This window comes from Acipenser ruthenus, chromosome 45 (genome assembly GCF_902713425.1).
Source record: "Acipenser ruthenus chromosome 45, fAciRut3.2 maternal haplotype, whole genome shotgun sequence".
Lineage (NCBI taxonomy): Eukaryota > Metazoa > Chordata > Actinopteri > Acipenseriformes > Acipenseridae > Acipenser > Acipenser ruthenus.
The window spans coordinates 7,976,526-7,999,785 of record NC_081233.1 but is presented as its reverse complement, the minus strand read 5'-3'; the positions used below and the strand labels follow the sequence as shown (position 1 = coordinate 7,999,785).

At 44.7% G+C, this 23,260-nt stretch overlaps 3 protein-coding genes across 8 annotated transcripts in view; 1 reads left to right on the top strand and 2 right to left on the bottom strand.

The window, feature by feature from the left end:
- LOC131720872 (alpha-globin transcription factor CP2-like) overlaps nucleotides 1-3,139 on the bottom strand; it is a 63,577-nt gene extending 60,438 nt beyond the window's left edge. The window contains exons 1-3 of the mRNA XM_059013189.1: nucleotides 2,081-3,139; nucleotides 619-770; nucleotides 197-273 (exon numbers count right to left, since the gene is read on the bottom strand). Of these exons, the coding sequence (XP_058869172.1) occupies nucleotides 197-273; nucleotides 619-770; nucleotides 2,081-2,202 (351 nt within the window). The 5' untranslated portion in view covers nucleotides 2,203-3,139. The remainder of the gene's footprint in view (nucleotides 1-196; nucleotides 274-618; nucleotides 771-2,080) is intronic.
- A 916-nt stretch (nucleotides 3,140-4,055) lies between these two features.
- LOC131720870 (POU domain, class 6, transcription factor 1-like) lies at nucleotides 4,056-13,626 on the bottom strand. 6 transcript variants are annotated; one of them, XM_059013173.1, is made up of 11 exons: nucleotides 13,542-13,626; nucleotides 10,665-10,749; nucleotides 10,264-10,477; nucleotides 9,945-10,060; nucleotides 9,564-9,807; nucleotides 8,430-8,590; nucleotides 8,161-8,289; nucleotides 7,769-7,996; nucleotides 7,546-7,678; nucleotides 7,211-7,379; nucleotides 4,056-6,846 (listed from the first exon to the last, which is right to left on the bottom strand). In XM_059013173.1, exons 2-11 carry the CDS (start codon nucleotides 10,716-10,718, stop codon nucleotides 6,504-6,506), a joined length of 1,791 nt encoding a protein of 596 aa, XP_058869156.1. In that variant the 5' UTR covers nucleotides 10,719-10,749; nucleotides 13,542-13,626; the 3' UTR covers nucleotides 4,056-6,503. The 6 variants fall into 6 exon arrangements, with proteins under 6 accessions (XP_058869156.1, XP_058869154.1, XP_058869155.1 ...); XM_059013171.1 differs by lacking the exon at nucleotides 13,542-13,626 and adding an exon at nucleotides 12,497-12,910; XM_059013172.1 differs by lacking the exon at nucleotides 13,542-13,626 and adding an exon at nucleotides 12,732-12,910.
- A 2,042-nt stretch (nucleotides 13,627-15,668) lies between these two features.
- LOC131720841 (DAZ-associated protein 2-like) lies at nucleotides 15,669-22,349 on the top strand. Its single transcript, XM_059013024.1, has 4 exons — nucleotides 15,669-15,869; nucleotides 19,516-19,634; nucleotides 19,836-20,081; nucleotides 20,456-22,349. The coding sequence occupies exons 1-4, from the start codon at nucleotides 15,857-15,859 to the stop codon at nucleotides 20,582-20,584; spliced, it is 507 nt and encodes a 168-aa protein (XP_058869007.1). The 5' UTR covers nucleotides 15,669-15,856; the 3' UTR covers nucleotides 20,585-22,349.
- Nucleotides 22,350-23,260: the final 911 nt, after the last annotated feature.

Genomic DNA, 23,260 nt, shown 5'->3' with positions numbered 1-23,260 from the left:
GGAATACAGGGAACACACAGACTGGGTGTCTCGCACTACATCCTGAACTCCTCCCAGTACAAGGAGAGAGAGAGACACACAGAGTTCAGCCCTGCACCACAACGAGTCCTGTTTCCTCCGCTCTGCCACGCCCCGACACACACGACTGCAGCCTCCAGCCCTGCCTCTGGAGGGAGCTCTCTCCCCTCTCCCTCACCTTCACCAGCTTCCCCGTGAGCTCAGGCAGCTCCCCCATCTTCCTGTTGTCCAGCATGCGGATCTCGTAGGACTGCCCTGAAAAAGCAGAGAGACACAGAATCAAACTGACCGATCAGTCAGTCAGTCAGTCAGCCAATCAATCAAATCACCAAGGAGGAACTGAGAGTGCTTTTACTGTGGGAAACTTTTAGAAGGGTTAGTTTTCCGTTGTTTACGTCTTCACATGCGTTACCATAACTCACTGTGCTTTACAATGCTTAGCTATGCTTTTACTACAGGAAACTTTTACAGGAGTTAGTCTACCATTGTTTGCCACTGTATTACTGTTTGATGGGCTTTTACTGAGGGACTCTTCTATAAGAGCCGACTCTTCAGAGCTCAGTGGGCAGGTTGCCAGGCGGGGGGGGGGGGGGGGCTCACCTTGGTTCAGGTAGGTGAGGGTCTCATCGTGCAGCTTGATGGCGGGCGAGGTGGCGGCACACAGCACGTACTGGAAAGGCAGGATCTTGTTCTCGCTGTCTGGGGGGAGGTTCGACTCCTCCTGCTTGAAGATGGGCAGCGCAAGCACATCACTGCAGGGAGGAATGGGAGGCAGTTACAGAGACACAGAGTGACAGAGTGATAGAGACACAAACACAGAGTGACACACAGACACAGTGACCCAGCACGACACACAGACACAGTGACATGCAGCAGGGTTAGAAATAAGACTCCTGTTGCAAAGACACACCAGAGCTTGTTACCTGTACACACTGTGGCTAATCAAGCTTGTAGTAAACCCTGGAATGGTTGACACTGCTATGCAACAGGAGTCTCATTTCCATGCCTGCTCAGACAATGCGACAGTGGCAGAGCGATACAGAAAAGTCCCTAATCTCTCCATCTGAAAACTCGCCCCACCCCAAGAGTTTCTGTAAACAGTCTCAGAGATCCAACCCTCTGACAGAAGACAGAGTTTCCACTGCGTGTGCCAGAGCCGGTCTCCAGCAAAACACATGACCGGCAGAGCTGTGAAACCCGAGGAAGCCCTGCCCGCAGACGAGACACCTCGCTGGGACACTGGCCTGGCAATGACCCCCCCCCCCCCCCCCCCCGACACACCGGGGCTGGAAAAGTTCAACATGCAACCAAAAACAGAAGCCCTGAACGATCAAACGGGCCATAATTGAGGATGATCACCTTGCACTGACCTGCTCCCTGTTTACAATGCTACACAGGGATGGCAACGAGAGACTCCCGTTGCACAGCAGTTTGATCCATTCCTGGTTTCACCGTGTGCTTAAAAATCTGACACACCTGAGCTTGTTACCTATACACTGTGGCTAATCAAGCTGGTAGTAAAACCTGGAATAGGTGAAACTGCTGTGCAATAGGAGTCTTATTCCCATCCCTGGTTAGAACTCTTTTGACATAGGTACTTCGGGAGTTATCGCAACCATCCTTGAAAAAAAAGCGTGACGTTTTCTTCTTTATTGAGGTCGTGGCCCCACGTGTTTGGAAACACACACTCACAAAAAAAGCAAACAAATATGCAATATTTCTATTCATTGCACAACATTAAAAACCTGATCTGTCCTAACTTCAGACTAATACTAAAGAGTCACATCGATTACCAAGGGGTGTACTTACCTACATATAAATGAATAAAACAGATTGTTTACGAAAAAGTTGACAATAGTATCAACTTACACCTTAATGTTCTGCCCACTGAATATAAAAACGCCCCCCTTTGCTGCATGTTTACTGCTTCAGTCACGACAGAATGCAGGGATGGAAAGATGACTCCAGCTGCACAGCAGTCCGATCCACGCCTGTGTTTACTACGAGTCGATTAAGATGCACGGTAGAATCGCGCTCGTGTTGTATCACAGGTGGTCCTTACCTCATGCTGTAAGCCCCAGCTCCGAGCTCCTGACCGATACCGGACAGACTTGCATCGAAGTCTTGCACCAGACCCGACTCGATCACTTCGTCCGACAGGGGCAGCTTCAAAGCCCACGCCATGGCTGCTGGGACCGGGGTTCAAATCAATCTGACCCCCAAAATTAACAGAAAACAGTGGGGGAAACCAAAAGCAAAACCAACTCTAAACAAGTACAATAAAAAATGAATCTCTAAACTGAATAGCAAATGTTCTTAATCGACTTAAAATGTTCAACGAGCAAGCAACAGTATCGATGCCAATTACGTAACACAAAAGTTACATCAAATACATAAATCGGCCGACTTGATTTTTTCGCGTTAGACGTGTGCAGAGAATGCGCTCCATTGCAGTGTTATTGGTATTGCTAGCAATACCAGAAAATGCATATTTTATTAAAAACAAAATAAAAACGTAGGCGGTTCAACCAAGAATTATATTTTAAAAAACGGCGACATGCATTTTGCTTTACAGCAATAATCGCTTAATGTTTCTATTCGTTCTTGCTCGTATATAGTATACAATATATAATAATATACTCTGCAAAAAAAGAGAATCCGATTAACACCTAGAACATGGTTTGCATATCTTATAAACATAATCAACAACCTCGTTTTTTTTTTCCCTGTCTTTCTTTCTGTTTTAAATGTTGTAATCCATGACGACACCAAAAACTTTCCAAGTCAAAAAGAAAACACACAGCGACTCGGTTTCTGCGTCTTGAGCGGGGGAGAGAAACAGGTAGGTATTGTTTTCACGAAACAAAACAAACTAAATAAAGCGCGCCGAACCCTTTTCTGTGCGTTAAAACAACCCTGGCACCCGGGGCTACGTTAAAAACGGCGTTAGCTTCAAGAAATTGCTCAAGAAACGCTTCAGAAAGTCTGTTTTCTCTCCGACGGCTCCTTCGTTTCCTACCACAAATTCCTGCCATGTCCGTCATCACCGTGAAGGAAGTGACTCTACCTGCGAGGGTCACGTGGCCGCCTCAGCCGCGCCCCGTTCCACTGACAGGCGGGCCCGGGAGCCTATCACAGACGTTTCGGTTTTTGAGGTTCGCCAATCGCATTTGTCCGGGCCCGGGGGGGCGGGAAGGAGAGCTGTGCTGCGGTTGTGACGCGCTTGCAAAATAGGAATGGGTTGCAAACCGAGTGAAATATTTCAATACACGGTGCATTATGGAAGCAAAAAAAAAATAAATACGCGAAAGGGTGAGCGGTATTGTGCAATACCGGACCGCCCAATGGCGTAACTATTAGCCCCTGGAAGGTCCGGTATTTCTCAATAACGCCCAACTGTTTCGAAAAAAGACAGAAAATACTTCTGTGGTTGAAATTAGGTGGCTCAAGGATATGTATCTTGAAAAATCACTTATGCCGGTACTTATATTTTTAATGTAGGTGTTGTTTTATTACTGTATAAGAAAAGTCAGATATGGTTGTGTACACTTTTTTGAATTTATAAGCGACTCCCACTTTTCAGACGAGACTGAATCCTCCCATTTTATTTATCATTTGAAAAGTAACATAAAATGTCGCTCCAATATCTCCCGTCAGCAGCACGCTTTCACTGTGCTTTATTACACCTTTGCAATGGGAAACTTACATAAGGGTTAGTTTACCATACCCCTCTGTGCTTTACAATGCCTAGCTTCACCGTGCATTCCCCGTGCTTTACTGCACTTTACTGAGGTTTTACAACGAGAAACGTTTTGAAGGATGTTTTTTTTTTTATTGCTGCTGTTCAATGAAATCCCAGGGATCGGTCACCGTGACACCCAGCCCCAGAGCCTTTCATAACAATTAATTCTTAAAGGCAAACAAACACATACAATTACTGCTGCCAAGGCATACTTAAGATACTCACCGAGTTGCATTAGCAAGGTAGGGAAATTATTACAAAATAAAGCAAAAATGACACGCAGGACCCTGTTCGCTGTTTTGATTTCATGTTTATTGCTGTTTCTCGGTTCAGTAGACAACTATGTCCCAAAAAAGTGCCTGGATGTTGCAAGGTTACAAAATACAAACACGATTGCAGATCTCCGTGTGTGTGAGAGATCGCTTCTAAAACTTTACCACGGTATCTCTGCACTGTCCTCATGCTTTTATCCCCATGGCTATGCTATGCATTTACCACAGTTTACCCTGGTTTGCCAAGATTATTAATATGCATTACACGTTTACCACACCTCGCTGTTCTTTGCTGTACTTACAGTCCTGTGCATTGCGTCACCCACTGCTTCTGTTTGGGTTTGTTGTGCATATGAAATTAAACTGGTGCAAAATCTTAGTCATTGTCTAATTTAACTGAAGCACTCATGCAATTAATTCAGAAAGAGAAAAGGAACACAGAGCCACACGTGGTTAAACGCAGGAGACTTTTTAGAAGTTGTTTAAGATGCCTGATTAAATCACAAAGTGGGCTAACATGTTAGCTGTTTTTTTTTAATGATTACTGAGATGGAAATTTAAATTCTCCCACCCTGAGGATTTCATGCAGGCAGGTATATAAAGGATATAAATGACAAATCTGCAGGTGTTCTGATAATATTGTACCTCTGCTTTATTACACTTTGCTGTGCTTTTACTGTGGGGGAAACTTTTAGAAGGGATTCAGAGGGCTGTGGTTTGAGCACTTTATTCTTTTCATGAGTTAGGAGACGGATTCAATTGCAAATGCAGCGCTTGATATTCTAGCCTGTCTCTTATGGTGATATTCAATCAGTCTCACCCGCAGTGTTTTACAGACAGGACTCGACCATGTTAACTGCAGTTAAAGCCTGATCAATGATCAATGATCAATTCTGAAGGATTGATTCAAAACCCTGCAATAAATGTTTCCTAAAATATATACAGTACACACTGTAAGCTTTATATAGAATAATAATAATAATAATAATAATAATAATAATAATAATAATAATAATCTCTCTGCAGCCAAGCACAGTTTGCATCTCGCTGTATCGCACTGACCGATGCGTAACCCAGCGAGGTTCTCTAAAGATAAGGTCTGTATCGTACAGATACCCACTTTGCTGGAGATTCTGGTAGTTGGTGGTTAACTTTTGAGTCCTTCTCTGGTTCAAACTAGAGGAAGCACAGGAGCCACAGTGCACAGGGGCCACAGTGCACAGGAGCCACACTGCACAGGCCATGTTAAAAACACACCCGTGGGAACTTATTGTAAACACAGGGGGCCTGGCTCAGCGAAGCCAGCTGGTTTCTGTTTTAAACACAGCACACAATGTCACGTCTCTTTCTGTTCACCCCACACTTCAAACTAATTACTGTAGCCTGTGAAACTTTAACAAGTCAAGTTTGTACAAGACAACTAATAGACATTATTACAGTACGACTATATATATATTAATATAGTTTCAGTGACTGACTTGCTTTCTTTCATAACGGTTTCATCCCCCGTTCTGGAGATCTGCAGTCGAGTGTGGAATGTGATCAGGTGACCGTCGTTTTAAATAGTTTTTCAATTCCATTTCAACATCAATTCCCGGTTCCAATCCCTTTTAATCAATTCAAACACATCACTGATCAAAATGGCTAAATCAGCTCTGTCAGAACGAGCTTCTCAGAGTGTCGACGAATTCCTCCAGTGACAGTCACTGCGTGTCAGTCAATTCAACTGCCTTCAAATGAAAGCAGACGAACAATCGCAACAAATACGACGTCTTTAAAATATCAACTCCAGTTCCTTCGATATCAATCATGTGTTGAAATCGATTAAAAGGGAAACTGGAATTATAAATGTCAGGTGTTGCTCTGAGTTCACGAGATATTATTAAACACCTGACCAATTTACTGCTGGGTGTCTGACTGCCAGGGAACTGCTTACAAATCAACTGGACAGCATACAACCCAGAGGGCTTTACCCATGCTTGCATTGCGTTTTAACACACTTCGCTGTGCCTTTACTTCAGGAAACTTTTACAAGGGCACCCTTGACCATGAGTTGCAAACCGTCCTCGATAAAATGATTAGTTTTCGGATCCTTTTAGGATATGGGTCCTGTTTCTAGTCCAGTCTTTGAAGGACCCGTGAGAGCACCAAGCAACCCACGAGCTCAATAGAAGGGGCAGCGAGTCCCGGGGTCCAGGGGACTTCAGTGTAACTTTTGATGTTGTGATGAGAGTAGGAACTTGATCGGTATGCTGTATATAAAGTCCAGCCTGTTCTAGTCCAGTATCAACAAGGCCAGCTTAGAGCAACACACATGCGTTTGCCATGTGTGTGTGTTTTATAAGGGATGGGCCAGGAAAATAAGGAGGTGTGCTCCAGTTGCTTTTGATGCATCCTCTCCTGGCTCCCTGTCTCTGCCCTCTCCCCTCTCCCTCCTGTTCTCCGTCCCCTCTCCCCTGTCCCTCTCCCTGCTATATCTGAAACACGTTCAGCTTGCTCGTGTTCTTCAGGGTCTGCCGGCGATTGCAGAACCACACCCGCACCACCTCTCTGTCGTAGTTGAGCTGCTTGGCGATGTCGGTGATCTCCTGTCCCGTGGGGAGGGCGTTCTTCTCGAAGTAGGTGTTGAGCGACTCGATGGCCTGGGGGGTGAAGCTCGTCCTGCGCTTGCGTTTCTTCGAGGGCTCCCCACCCACGAACTCCATCAGGTTCTGCTGCCCCTTCTGGTTCCACAGCTCAGCCTCGGCCAGCCACCGCTCCAGAACCGGCTTCAGCTTCTGAGCGCTCTTCGGAGTGATGTCCAGCTTCTCAAACCTGCGGGACACACAAAAGTGTCAAAATGCTTCACAAGCACACACGCACGCACATGCACACAAACACACGCAGCAAACAGGGTTATCAAACATTCAGGGATGAAAATAAGACTCCCATTGCATAGCAGTTTGATCCATTCCCTGGTTTTAGTTTAATAACACACACCTGAGCTTCTTACCTGTACGCTGTGGCTAATCCGGAATGGGTGAAACTGCTATGCAATAGGAGTCTTTTTTTCCCCCATTACTGCATTTTAAGTTAAAAATGATTCTAGGCAGGCTTCGGAGTTTCTTAATTGTTTTGTGACTTTTATCGAAGGGCTTCCCGACTGGTTCTATGTTCTTATCCCCTCTCACACGCCCACCTGCAGATGGCAGACTGGCTGTAGGCGGGCCCCTCTGTGGCGGTCAGCGCCTGCCCCACCTGAGTCTGCGTCAGTCCCAGGGACAGCCGGCGGATCTTGAAGTTCTTGGCAAACTCGCGGATCTCCTCCAGGTTAATCCCGTCATCGTCCAGGGCCGGACCCTGGGGCTCTGAGGGGCAGGCAGGGCAGTGAATTAGTGAAGAGCCTAAACGCTGTAATGCATAGGTGCAATCTGTGGAGTCCTGAATCGCAAACCTACACTGGGAGAGAGAGAGCGAGTGAGAGTGTGAGTGTGAGTGTGAGTGAGGGCGAGTGCAGAGTGGGGACCCCCTTACTGCTGCTGACGAGCTGGCCCACTGTGGGGGTCTCCGCTGCGGAGATGGCTGCCATGGTCTTCAGGGATGGGGGCTGGGGGGCGATGATGACAGGAGCCTGGGAGACGGACACCGCCGTCACTGCAGCGGCGCCCTGCAAACACACAAACAAGGACCGGCGTTACTGAGCTGGCACCCCTAGTGGCGTGCAGTCGGGCGCGCAGTGCAGTTGCTGTGTGGGTACCTGCACTGTTGGTTTGGCGGGGGGCTGTGTCTGAGCCACGCTGTGCAGCAGGGTGGGCTGTGCTGTGGTGCCCCCGATGGTCGCGATGATCTGCCCCTGCGCGTTGACGAGCAGCTGAGGGGAGATGGTCTGGACCTGCAGGCTCTGAGCTGGGAGCGTCGCTGGGGAGCCACCCCCGGCCCCCAGAGAGGCAGCCGGGTTCAAGAGGAAAGGCAGGGTCCCGATCACCTGAGAGAGAGAGAGAGAGAGAGGCATAAGCACACAGAAACAGAGCCACACACACACACAGACTTGTTAGATTAGCAGGACCCACAAAAGGCTGCTTTCACACTTCCCTGATCAGCACTAGTCTTCCACCGCTTGCTGGTCCAAGATCAGCGCCCGTCTCTCACCTGCCCCTGTGCGTTGGTGATGATCTGGCTGGTGATGCCGGGAATGCCCGCGATGCCGCTGGTGAAGACGGGCGTGGTGGCGAGCGAGCTGATGAACTGCGGCTGGGCGCCCAGAGAGGCGGCGCTGATCTGAAACACAAACACGTGGGTCAGCGACGCAGGGGCGAGATACACAAGCTCAGCAGGAGGCTCCCAGAACCACCACCTTTCACTCATATAGCGCCTTTCACACCCTCGTTTTCTATTGATATAAATCAGGGGAGGCTCACTACGGCGGGGTTGATAGAGATGCCAGCGGTCTGCACGGTTGCCACGGAGACCTGCGTCTCGGCTGGTTTCTGCGGCGATGCTGCTGGGATGCTGCTCTGCAGGACTGTCTGTGGGGAGGCAGCGTGGAGCTGGGGCGGGACTGCATTCAGCACTGTGGCAGCTAGGGGGCGATAAACACAGAGGGGTCAGAGTTCAACTATGCTTTCCCCATAGTCATACTACACATTTACCCTGGTTTGACATATTTTTAATACGCTTTACAAATGCTTTAACTATGCATTTACCATACTTTGCATGATTATTAATAAGCTTTACAATACCTTGCTATTCTTTACAATGCTTATTCATGATTTATCATGCTTTCACTTTGCTTTATTACAGTTTGCTGTGCTTTTACTGTGGAGACTTTTATAAGGGTTAGTTTACCAGGGTTTATGTTCCAACATGCTTTACCAGACCTCTCTGTGCTTTACAATGCTTCCCTATGCTTTACCAGACCTCTCTGTGCTTTACAATGCTTCCCTATGCTTTACCAGACCTCTCTGTGCTTTACAATGCTCCCCTATGCTTTACCAGACCTCTCTGTGCTTTACAATGCTTCCCTATGCTTTACCAGACCTCTCTGTGCTTTACAATGCTTCCCTATGCTTTACCACACCTCTCTGTGCTTTACAATGCTCCCCTATGCTTTACCATACCTCTCTGTGCTTTACAATGCTCCCCTATGCTTTACCAGACCTCTCTGTGCTTTACAATGCTTCCCTATGCTTTACCAGACCTCTCTGTGCTTTACAATGCTTCCCTATGCTTTACCAGACCTCTCTGTGCTTTACAATGCTTCCCTATGCTTTAGCAGACCTCTCTGTGCTTTACAGTGCTTCCCTATGCTTTACCAGACCTCTCTGTGCTTTACAATGCTTCCCTATGCTTTACCAGACCTCTCTGCGCTTTACAATGCTTCCCAGTGCTTTACCAGACCTCTCTGTGCTTTACAATGCTTCCCTATGCTTTACCAGACCTCTCTGTGCTTTACAATGCTTCCCAGTGCTTTACCAGACCTCTCTGTGCTTTACAGTTATTTACAGAGACGAGGGTGTGACTGTACTCTGACTCCACTCTCCTCAGAGGGTTACCTTGCAGCCCGGTGAAGGGCAGCTTCAGGACGCCCCCTGCTGGAGTGACGGCAGTCAGGCCGGGCAGAGTGGCCATGGTGGCTGTAGGGAATGTGAAGACAGCCAGGCTCTGCTGACCGGCCATCTGTCCGGCCATGCTGAGGGGGATGAGGAAGGGCTGAGCGGCCGCTGCGCCTGGGGTCATCATCCCGGTCATCACCGCGGCCAGGCTGTCTGGGGTCAGGAACTGCAGAGGGAAAGAGCACTGCCAAAGACTAGATCCAAGGTGGGGAAATAATGTGCAGAAGGGAAATGCTGGACCAGAGCAAATACAGAACTCCTGCAGAGTGTCAGACAAAACACAGGGGTAATTACAATGCAGGGACAAAAACCAACACATACCTGTGTGCCAGCCTGCACAGTGATGGGGAGAGCGGCTTGGGCTGGGGGCAAGAGGCCACTAGTCAGTGCCATAGGGGTCACAGCCTGAACCACGGGGGAGGGCAACTCCACTGGAGCTGGAGGGAGAGAAAGCGGTGATAGATACATAGATAGACAGATAGATAGACAGATAGATAGATAGAGAGAGAGAGAGAGATAGTTTGAAATTGGAAGGGAGAGGGGAGAGAGTAGAGAAAGCAGGGAGCCAGAAAAAAATGGCTTTTAAAAACCTCAAAAAAAAAAACAATTCCTTAAAGCGAAGTAACCTGCGTGAACCCACCTGCCGTCGCTGCGCCCGCCCCCTCCTGTGTCGGGGTCCCCTCTGGTCCTGGGGTCCCCTCCCCTCCCCTACTGGGCTCCAGAACTGGACTGGCCACGCCTCCCTCGCTCGCCATGGCGTCCGCGCCCTTCCCATCAGCCCCCAGGGCCGGCAGCGGGCCTGCCACCTCCAGCTCCAGGACCCTGATGGTCTCTTGTCCTGACATCACAATCACCTGGGGAGGAGTGAAAGAGAGGCTGGGCGTCACGGTAACCGGAGCACACAGTCTTTACTTGCCCTGTGCTGTTCTGTACTGCCCTGCCCTGGGCTGTATAATGTGTTATACTGCACTATACTGTAGTATCTTGCACTGTGCTGTATATCCTGTATACTGTGCTCTCCTGTGCAGAGCTGGACTCTACCTGTTCATTGATGGTGAGTGGGGCATTGTTAGCAGCCAGCTCCTCTGCTTCCATGATCCCTCCCTGGAGTCACTGCTCCTGCATGCTGGGGTAAGAACAGGCAGAACGCGTTACCGATAACATCCAGCAGGGCCGCGCTCTCCGTCAAAGAGTACAGCCTCAACCTCCCCCCCCCCCCCCCCCAGTGTCAGCCAGAGGGACACCACGGGAAGCCGGGACAGGGCTGTCAAGAGAGGACACACCAGTATCTTCTGCAGTCAAGGGCACGTAAGCACCTGCCAACTGAGCATCTACCATCATCCACTCTCGTATCTAAGTGAACTTTTCTGTCTTGCCTTGCTCATACTTTTAACAGCAAGGATGGAAATAAGACTCCCTTGCACAGCACTTTGATCCATTCCTGGTTTTCCTGTGAGTTTAATAAGACCCACCTGAGCTTGTTACCTAGACACTGTGGCTAATCAAGCTCATAGTAAAATTAAATTATTAATTACTGTACTTCATGAATTGTACAAAGTCAAAACCACCAATATTCGTGACAGGGATAGAAATGACTCCTGTTGCATAGCAGTGTCACCCATTCCAGGTTTTACTACCAGCCTGATCAGCCACAGCGTGTGTATAGGTAACAAACTCAGGTGTGTCTTATTAAACTCAAAGCAAAACCAGGACTGGATCAAACTGCTGTGCAATGGGAGTCTCATTGCCATCCCAGTAATGAACATGGGTGCTTTTTGATTTTGTGAAATTCACGTAGTACTGGAATGAATAACTGAATTTAATCATAAGGACAAATAAGCAGACCGGTGTGGAATGTTTCAAAAGAACTGTCATGATTAAGATATTTTATTAACCGTAGTGTTTTACAGGCATCGTCAAATATACAAGCAGCACAGACAAGCGGAAAGTACCGTGTTTACTGTGTAATGCAAGTACAGTTCATTATGGACGAGTTTCACTTGATGATCTGAAAACCCTGGCCTGTGCCTATCGGATCTGATAATAATAATACTACACCATAAAAATAATGTAACCTTATTTAGATATGCGTGTTTCAACACGTACTGTGAGACTGTATAATACACTCAAATAGTTTATGCATTTAATACAGTAATTTAGCTATATATATAGATAAGTCATACATGCACGAAACGATCTGTTGCATCGCTGTTGTGTTTATTTATTTATTTATTTTTAAAAGATGTCGAAATCAAAATGGTGAAAAACAAAATGTCTGTTTTTAATAACACTGCCGCTAACAACATGCATGCAATGTTACACACAGCCGTGCACGGAGATACAGGACTTCGGTTCGGTTTCCTGTCGGCCTAAATAACAACATTTTTTTTTTATTTATTTAAAAACTACGACTACGGCCGGGCCCAGTGTCTGTATTTTGCAAAATACTGCCTTCATTTCGAAATACACAACACAGTACGACTAAATCATACGCCATTACTGCATTTCAAAACAGTGACAGACTCCAACAAGTTATGGACAGTCTAGTTATAACATATAAGACAGAGCCACGGCCCCAGCTATTCTCCTCTCTCTCCCCCTCCCTTTTTTGATCGAAAAATAATATAATCGCTTTCCCCACTCCTGCACGCTCGTTTCAAGACTTGCTATCTACACCCAGAGCTGCGTAACTGACTCCGCCAGCCAAAGCAATGCATTCCCTATGTTTTTTTCCCCTCTTATCATAAATATATAAATTATGCTAATTACGACCATTACATATTAACCAAAGAGGGAAAAAAAACTCCCATTTTTTTTTCTTTTTAAAAATCACACCCCCTGTTTATTTATTTTTTTTGGAAAGTCTTACCTACCTAATGCAACTTACCGTTAGCGCCAGAGTTTTGGGGTGCAATTTGTTCCCCCCCCCCTCTTTTGCGTGGGATTATCAGCGCTTGGCCACTGTTTTGTTGAAGCGGATAATTACAAATTCATCTCACAGCGCGCACGGGCTGTGTGCGCCGCGGCTCGGAAACACAAAGGGACATTTGCATTGATAAAGCGGCTCGGATCGGAGCACGGCCTCTGCTGTTTAATATTTAATGATACCTTCTCCGTCACCTCCAGGTTTTCCCTAACTCCGAAACACCTTTCCACAACCCGATAAAGAGCGGCTTCCGCGATAAAAGTCTTGCAAATTTAATATAAAACCGTCTTTTTTTTGCACAGCGTCATGAACATAATTTATGCAAGGGAAGACTTGCATGGAAAAAAAAAACTCTTCTTGAACAGCAGGGGGAGCGCTCGGCTTCTTAAAGGGACAGCGTCATATATATATATATATATATATATATATATTAACTTTATTTATGAGAAGCCAGCTCAGAGCCAAGGGATTTTAAAGGAACATGATCATCAGTATTGTAGAACAGAACCCAGAAGCTCTCAGCGGGAATGGCAAACATTGTAAACTAGTAAAAAAAAACATTTAAATGACGTTTGAAGTTACTGCATTATCTCACCACCAGGGGTCAGAATCCGTAACAGCAGTGCAGTTTTACTCACCACAGTGCCCCCTAGCGACTGAGATTCGCTGTGAAGCTCTGAATACTGCCGATCAATGGAGTACTCCCAAAATCAATAGGAGCACGGGGCTTCAAAACCTCGACCCATGATCAAAAGAGAGTTACAGTGCCACGACCCACCCAGGAGTCAGTGCAAACTAATTGATGGATTTCTAATAATAAAAAATATATAATGTATGTATGTTTAAAACAACAAAGGTTTTGCAAAGCTCATTCTAAGCAAATCCAGGTTTCTATTATGCAGGCTCACCCTTGATGCTTTTAAAAAAATTTTAACTAGAGCCTTCATCCAGTTGGCACCCAATCCGATTTGCATGCATTAGCATAATATTACCATGGCGCTGAAAGAGGAGAAGGGATCGCAGAGTGAACCGTGCTGAATCCTTAATTAACTGAGAGAGAAAGAGAAGCGCCTTGACTCCACCAGCCCAGTGACACCGCAGCGGCAGGGGGGGGGGGGGGCTTGCAAGAACCGTTTCGAGACTGCAGCTGCCTGCACCCGCCCCACCTCGCTCCTGCGCGGCCCCAGGCTGCCTCGTTAACTAGCTCGCTCGTTAATTGAGTTCTTGCTTTATTTATTTATTTACTCATTCAGACATGAGCTGCGATGACGTCAGGGGTCTGCAACGCCGTGCTAAGAAGTAGCGTCGTCCATTCAGAGCCACTCAGAATCAGTTGCAAGATTCAGTGTCTGGATGCACGGGTCCCTGCCATTAACTCTTTAAAGCCCAGGCAGCGAAACAGGTTTAAATCCAGGTTTTTATTGCAGCCCCTGCCTGTTCATTTTACCAGTGCACTTATAAGAAGCTGTGAGAAGTGTATGCAGTTCTGTCTACAGTCTAACTTGTGCATGCACACAATACAGTGCGTCCACGCAGCCCTCTGAGATCCTGCCCATTACACTGCTTATATCAGTCCGCAGCACGACAATGCAAAGTTAACAGACCCAACGTTGCAACAGAAACCTGCATTGCTGTCGTGCACGCCTCTGGGTTTATTTTCATCACTGCACCCGTCTTTTGTGCCAGGGAAAGATGCACCAACAAATCTGGGCCGTCTGTTTACACTTTGCTTGCAGAGGGAAAAATAGGTTGCTGAACTTGAGTGACTTGTGGGCTCGTCCCATTTATTCCCACATGCTGAACAGCAAACACGACCCGGTTTGAGTACCCAGCTTTAAAAAAAAATTAAAATCCAGGGGGTGTATGTTTTAAATGTCTTACTTGGTTTATTTCATGGTTACATCAGGCAACAATGCACACGCCTTTTGCATTTCTAACATTACTAACAGTCCGATTACTTGCCACTTCCTCGTACCTAATGGCTTCCTGTGTGGTCACACAGGAAGTCCTTAGGTACCCGGAAGTGGTCTATTGGATTGAGTCTCCAAAGGCTCACAGCAAGTGATTAGATAGTGATTAGGCATTAACTCAGCGAGGTACTTGTGGGGAATGTAAACTAACTGGGGAGTAAAGTTTGCTGAACCCAAGACTGTATTAAACAAACAACACAGAATCAGCCATATGTATTATGATTAATAATAATAATAATAATAATAATAATAATAATAATAATAATAATAATAATGCATTGGTGATCAGTATTTCCGGCATACAGTCCCAATTTAAATCTTAATAAACTGATTGCTTTAAAATACTTTTCATCTTGACCAGCTCTGTGGTGACGTGTCGGCCGGTGGTGCAGGTGAGCGTCGCTGCCGTCCAGTTATGATTTGCTGTTGAAGGTGAACTCAACTCGTCCCTGCAGCTCTCTCACGAACTGTACTGCACCTCGAGCGCCTCCGCAGGGAACAGCAAGCGTTCGTGAATATTAATGAGCCTCATGCATAATTCAGAACGGACCGACGTTCGAGGAGAACGTTTAATGCCGTGACAAGATTCCGTGGAGTTCTTAAGTTCCACAGGCAGAGAGGAGGAGAGAGAGAGAGTTGAATTTACCTGTATGTAAAACTGTATGGAAAATCGGAGCTCGTCAGTCAAAGTGCAAGGGCTTGCAACCCTGGGCATTTATCTTTTAAATGCAGGTGAAAAGTGAATACCCCGGTAACACTGCATGCTCCCTACAGAACATTGTTAATTAGTAATACATAATTAATAACAATAAATTATGACAGTAAAGCGAGTGCATGTATAACCGCTAAAGCACTTTTTTTTTTTCAATGTGCTGTAAAATTTGCAAATGTTTAATTTAATCTAAAACAAATAACGTGCTGCAAAGTTAGCACTTTGACTAGCTCTGATTTCGCAGCCCCAGATTAGCACGAGTAGTCTTGGACCGTCCAATGTTAATTTAGGTAAGGCAGTGCAAGATCAGTACTATTTTAGGGTCTGTGAGGTCCAGCTTTGTGTGTGTGTGTGTGTGTTTATCTCTTTTCATTTGACGATCAGAAAGCGTACGCGTCCCCTTTAACAAGGAGTGGCGGCGTGACGTCACGAGCTCTGCAGCTCCACATAATAAAGACAAGGGAAGCACAAACAAGGAAGTAATTTACTGCAAGAGAAAAGTTTACCGTCGAAGAAGTGTTTTTTTTTGTGGTCAAGGAAAATAAATAAATACATAAATAAATAAATAATATAGGCCGATTTGATTGATACAGTCTACAATTGCATCAGAACAAACACGACAAAAATGAACAATAAAGGTAAGGTTTTTTTTTTTTTGGTTACACTGCGGCTGTAAAAAATCATAAACCGTTTCCGTTGATTGTTTTTTTACAAAGTATTATTTTAGTATTTAACCTTGCATCGCATTTTTCGCTTTGGCTTCCTTGCACGCATACCTGTATATACAAACACAACACGAATCCACAATGAACCAACGTGTAGAAAAAGAAAAAACACAGATTAGGAATGTCCGATCAACGCAAATGTTTTTTTGTTGGATACACAAAAAAAAACCAACAATGTCATTCGTAGTTTTGGTATGTCGGGGCCGTGCTGTCATGTGACCGATCGATGGGAAATCCGAAGCAGCATGAATTAAACATTTCCTGTTTTGTAATCTTCTTTTTTATATATATAGTATCTTGATTATGCTCGTGTGTGTGTGTGTGTGTGTGTGTGTGCTGTCGAGGCTCAGTCCAGCTGGTGTCATGGACGCCATGTAGTTTCAACAATGGAAATCTAACAGCGAAAAACAACCAACACAATCTACACCCCTTCTCTCTCTCTCTCTCTCGATATATTATCAATTTTCTGCATGCCTGCTTATTCAAGTCCAGTCCAACATAACTATAGTTGTATCAGTTTTAAACCGTACATTAAGATATACGCATAGTTTTAGGCCCGTGAATAAAATCTGCTTTTTCAGTTTTTTTTTCTTCTTACAAATAAGAAAGTACGGCCTTGCTATTTTGTGAATATCCTTGGAGAGTAACCTTGCGTTTTCTCGACCCCCCCTCTGTCTCTCTCGCACGTCTTTGACATGCCGATTAGGATTAGACAGAAGAGTCATAACTAGCACGTTTGATAGTTTTGTGAGGTTCACCTTGTTTTGAACCCTGGTTTCCAAGCATGTTTTTTAAGGTAGGATTAGTGATGGGACTCCCAATACACGCGGTTCTAAGTCTGTGTGAGCAGCGACCTTATCGCCGGGTACTGTATCATTCTGTTACACAGCATATACCGTACATAGTCAGTTTAGCTAGAAAGTATCTTTCACTTTGTCTTCATCAGATTGGGTTTTGTGTACATAACACACCCACATCTACTGGAATGTGCCCCGCAGAAATGAAACGGAATGCATTTTATTAAAGAATTAATGAGACGCGCCTTTATGTATTTATGTTTTGATTTTATATTATGCGTTGGATTCCTAATTTTATTAGATCCCAATCAATTGTGGACATTATTATTATTATTATTATTATTATTATTATTATTATTATTAATGTTTTATTTTTTGGTCTGATTTTTATTAGCATTACATGTAATTATGTAGTGTATTACTAAACTCACGTTTCAATGTAATAACGAGATACTTGCTGTATTTTTTTTTAAAGGTTGATATTACTGTGGTGTGTGTGTAATCTCTCTCTCTCTCTCTCTCTCTCTCTCTCTCTCTCTCTCTCTCTCTCTCTCTCTCTCTCTCTCTCTCTCTCTCTCTCTCTCTCTCTCTCTCTCTCTCTCTCTCTCTCTCTCTCTCTCTCTCTCTCTCTCTCTCTCTCTCTCTCTATATATCCCCCAAGTATCAATTATGTACAGCGACCCATAATTTAAAAATGTGCGTGACTTTCTTTTGCAACATAATTATAGATAGATAGATAGATAGATATATCGATGAGGCTGTGTGGTCCAGTGGTTAAAGAAGAGGGCTTGTAACCAGGAGGTCCCCGGTTCAAATCCCACCTCAGCCACTGACTCCTTGTGTGACCCTGAGCATTTCACTTAACCTCCTTGTGCTCCGTCTTTTGGGTGAGACGTAGTTGTAAGTGACTCTGCAGCTGATGCATAGTTCACACACCCTAGTCTCTGTAAGTCGCCTTGCAGAAAGGCGTCTGCTAAATAAACAAATAATAATAATTATATATATTTTACTGCAAGGTGTATTCCACGGAGACAAGGCGTCGGCACTTTTATGTGGACATTGTTATCTAAGGGTTATGCGTACAGCTGTGACTGTGTGTGAAAACTGGTCAGGCGGGTAACCTCATTGTAAGGTACTGACAACTCATTTTTTATTTTTGTTATAAATTATAAATATGACTGGCTATAACACAAAAGAATCACCGTGTGTGTGTGTGTGTAGTCTATCGATCTATCAATCAAAACGAGAGAGAGGTAAGACAGGTACACAAAAATGTGAATAATAATTGATTACAAAATAAAACAAAATAGCTGGATGGGGAAAAAGTAGTGCCTGTATATTATATAAGAACAAAGGCTTGTATGTTTCTGTCAAACCTCCATTTTGGTGATAGCTACCAGACCCCAGTGAAAGTGTTTTATAGTACCCTGTGTAGATTTTAGTGAGCTTTGTGTTTTGGCAGTTTATCTAGTTAACTGGAGCGTATTGAGTCTGTGTAAGACCACAATTTGACCCGTATTCATGTCGATATCAGCCATAAAGGTACCAGTTCTGCTGCCCGGTCAGGTGCATCACCTGTCATGTGTGACGCAGTTCGGTTAATGCTTGTGCCGCTGGCTTTGTTATGTTTTGTTTGATTGACGGCAAGCTTGGCCAATAAGAAACTCTAGATATCACTCTGAACGCTCGCCCGCACCCAATAGACAAAGCAGTGGGCGGGGCCGTGGTTACATCACTTTGTTTTGAAAAATAATTAACCACGTCGTTGCCAAACCAATGTTGGACTGCACCAGCAAAAATAATCAAACGTTTTAAAATGGTAACCGTACAAATATATATATATATATATATATATATATAATATATATATATATATATATATATATATATATATATATATATATATATATATATATATATATATATATATATAATATATAAATAAATACATTTTAAAAAAATGACCAAATGACTAAGTGTTTAAAATTAGGGATTTATTTATAATAATAATAATAATAATAATAATAATAATAATAAATGAAACTTTGCCTTAATGCAATTTTGATATAGTGTTTATAAAATGCCAAGTATTATCTCGTTGTCACAGACTTGAGCTTACAACAATTATTGACCGATATGAATTGAACTGGATGTAATATTTAACTTTATTCATGCATTCTATTTTTATAAACCTGTACAAGTATATAATATGTTTATCGTCTTTTGAAATTTAAAAAAATCACAAAATAAGAATGTACCACCGTAAAAAAAATACCAAATAAACTATACAATTATACTGAAGCAACAGAGAGGTTGGTTAGGGTTGAAGCAATCCAGTGGAACTGGAACTCTAGCTCCAAGCTCTGATTGGTTGTTGCCTGGTCGTTTCTAGGAGAGGTTGCTCGGCAACAGCAGTGGCTTCCCACCTACCTTTGTTTTGTTTCTGGGGATTTAAAAAGAACAGGTCAGGTGCTTGCTGCAAAACACCCTAGGTGAATTTGCAACAAGGCTTGGTCATTTTATGGGACGAATTTCCAAAGCTGACATACATGTGTCGCGCTTGCATGTCCGGTTCTGACTGACTTTGCTTGGGATTCCCGAGTTTAAACGTTCTCGAGTCCTGGCCAGCTTAGTGTGGCAATCGAAAGCCATGCAGTCTTGGCAAGGGCTGGCAAGGCTTGACCGGACTTTGCAGTGCAGTGTTGGCTAGAACGCTGCCGTGGCGTTGCTCTACTAACCTGTGTGTGTTTCTCCCTTTTCAGCACCCTACCCCCAGCAGGCTGCATACCCTCCTCAGCAAGGCTCCTCTCCCCTCTACCCCCCAGCCATGGCAGGGCAGCAGGCTCCCCCCTACTCGGACGCACCCCCTTCCTACTCCGAGGTAACCCAACTTACCTTCCGTTTTCTTTTCTAGAAGTTTACTGACGCTGCAGGGGTGGGATTAGCTGCAGACGCTAGCTTTCTTCCAAGCATCTCTTCAAACCTATACTGTCAGTGGCTCCACTAATTAGACACGTGTGTGTGTGTGTGTGTGTGTGTGTGTGTGTTCCTGCTCACCGTGTGCTTGTCCTCCCGGTTTCAGATCTACCAGCCCAGGTACATGCACCCCCAGCAGGCTGGCACCGTGCCTCAGATGCCCTCCACCTATCCTGGCGCCCAGATGTTCATGCATATGCCCCAGTCAGTGCCCATGGCCCAGATGGGACACAACGTGCCCATCGCTTACTACCCGATGGGGCACCTGTACCCTCCCGGCTCCACAGTGCTGGTGGAGGGGGGGTATGATGCAGGAGCCCGCTTCGGAGCAGGCAGCAGTCCCTCCATCCCGGTGAGTCCCGCGTTCCGCCAACATTACTGCGAGACCCAACAAGGCGTTGAGGAATCCTATCCCACTGTCAGTGAAGTGGGGGTCTTGCAAACCCCAAACGCTTTTTTTTCTTCAAGTTTTTAAACTGACCACTAGGCTCAGCTTCTGTGTGCCTTTTGCTTAAATCAAAAAAAAATACAAGAAATAATTAATTGTAAAGCCTGGGGTTTCTCACACCCCCATCTTGTGAGTCTCAGTCAACCACCTCACTAATGATGAGTTAAACTGATCTCTCAGTGATCCATGAAATTGAGAAAGATCTTTGTCGTCCTCCTGTCCTGCATGAAGCACATTTTAAAGGCGATCCTGACTCCGTTTCTCTCTCTTCTCAACAGCCCGTCCCTCCCGGGCACCTCCCCAACGCAGCCCAGCTGGCCGCCATGCAGAACGCCAACGTGATGATGTCACAGCGCAAGGGCAACTTCTTCATGGGCGGCTCCAGCGGAGGGTACAGCATCTGGTAACCCGATTTGGCCGAGCCGGGCTCCACACACACGCACGTCCGCGTGCTGCAATACTGACATCGCCTAACGGAATGTAATAGTTTAGCACCGGATGGGTGCAGTACACCACCAGTTATATTAAAAAAAAAAAAAAAAAAAGGGGGGGGCAGGTACACATCCTGGTTATTGAGGTATAGCAACACTTTGTTCAGGGTATATAGTAATAGCAAGATGGATGGCCCTTGTATTGATTTCTTGAGATATAGATAAATGTTAGGGTTTTTTTTTTCTAATCTTAGTTGATTCGATCTGACTCTGAATTTATACAAGGAGCAGCTAATAGCGCAGATGTGATTTCATCTGCATTTCCTTCTCATCTGTGTTTGTGTTTTCATGGTGGTTTACTGCACTCCCATGGACATATTTTAGAGGATTATTATTATCGGGTGCCAAAGTCCTTGAGCGCCTTCAGTTAAAAGCAAAAAAAAAGAATCTTTTATTATTCCGAAATTAAAGTACAGGAGGCAGAGGAAAGAATGGAGACGGGGGGGGGGGGGGGGGGGGGGGGGTCTACAGTGGAAAAACCTTGTCAGTCTAAACTGCGTTTTATTAAGCTCCTTTTAAAGATATTTAACACTTGGAGAATGTATGTATTTTGAGCATAAAACAATAAAGAAAATTAAATAATGTTCACTTGCATGCTTTTGCACACTTTATGCAATAAAACCTACCTTACGCTGTTTTTAAAAAATCATCCAAATAAATATACTTTTTAGTGCCATTTTGGATTTACAAGGTTTGACTACACAGTGAGCAAAAAAAAAAAAAAAATCTAAGTGTGATTGTGATGTTTACATTACTGAACCAGCCTCACATGTTTTCCTATTAGATGTGTGTGTGTGTTTAGGGTTACCATGTGACTCCGGGTACACTTGTACAGATTGGGACAGTTCAGGCACTGCTGTGCATTCTGGGAAGTGTAGTCCTGCTGTGAAAGGTACTTGATCCAGGTAAGAACGCATTGCGAGGTGAGCTGAAAAGCCTGAAGCGTCCTGGGAACCCTAATGTGTGTGGGCTGTCTAGTACAGGGGTGTCCAGTCCTGGTCCGCTGTCCCTCCTGGTTTTTGTTCCAACTGTATTACTTAATTGGGCCGATTAAGTGTCTAATAAGCCCTTAATTAGTCCAATTAAGTAATTTAGGATACAGTTGGAACAAAAACCAGGAGGGACACCAGCCCTCCAGGAACGGGATTGGAGACCTCTGCTCTAGTACTGATAGTCTTATATTCATATCAACGTGTGTGTGTTTGTATTGCAAAGATTTCTAATGCAATTCACTGTACATGGCATGGCATGGGCAGTTTCTAGTGTTGGAACAAATATTCTTGGGTGAAGTGTCAAACGTGATCGATTTTACATTAGTCAACCAAAAAAAAAAAAAAAAAAACACCTTCAAACGCTTGTGATCCAGCTCCCCTGCCCCGAGGTTTGCTATGAAATGTACCTGCTGCTGCTGCTGCTGCTGATAACACAATAAATAACATTCCACTTTATGGAAGAGTTTCGCTCTCCTTTTGTCTGGCGGGATAACGTGGGGCGGGTGTAGCTAAGCCAGTCCTGGATTCTCTGAAATTTTCAAAGAATATTTGAACCTGAAAAAGTCCATGTCTGTTCCAGACACAAAGATCCTGTGTGTTGCTGGGACCCGAAAACATTGAGTTAACACACTAACAACATGTGTGTATCGCTGCACTGCACTAAAACCAGCATTATCATAGCAATATAGTTAAAGAGAAAATAACAGGTAGATCTCAGTTAAAAATGCTCCAAAACATGACTTAGTAGGCTGTCCTCAAATGAGGACAACAGCATTTAATGGGTTAAAGGTGTCTGGGTCTTGCTCTGGGAAACCCTGATGTTCTATGGCAGTGTTCTGGTTCTATGATCCTGGTGTTCTATGGCAGTGTTCTGGTTCTATGATCCTGGTGTTCTATGGCAGTGTTCTGGTTCTATGGTCCTAATGTTCTATGGCAGTGTTCTGGTTCTATGGCAGTGTTCTGGTTCTATGGTCCTAATGTTCTATGGCAGTGTTCTGATTCTGTGGTGGCTTCAAAGTGAACTGCCTCATCCGCCATGTAACTTAAAAGCTGCTTTTGGTAAAAAAATAACAATAATAAAATAGGAGAAACTCGGGTATGGAAATAAGACTCCCAATGTGTAGCAGTTTGATCCACTCCTGGTTTCACTGTGAGTTTAATAAGACGCACCTGAGCTTGTTATGTTATCTATACACACTGGGGCTAATCAAGCTCAGTAAAACCTGGAACGGGTTTAACTGCTATGCAACAGGAGTCTTAATGCCATCCCTGCAGTGCTGGTGTTGCACACGCAGCCTCCTCTCTCCTCTGTAAGGTGGGGTGAGGCGATCTTGTATGGGATATATATATATATATATATATATATATATATATTTAGTAGGGTTTTAATTGATTCATGATTAATCACACCTGATCAGTGAATCTTGTCTTCCTGAATGCGATATTCAAAAAAGAAACCTTGAAAAATATCAGAGTACTTCTAAGACCTCAGCAGTTGGAAGGTATACCCAATCTTTCACAATATCTCAGAACGAAAAAAAAAAATGACTAACATTTGGTCACCGGTGCTTTCACAGGAGCACTACAGGTGTATCAAATC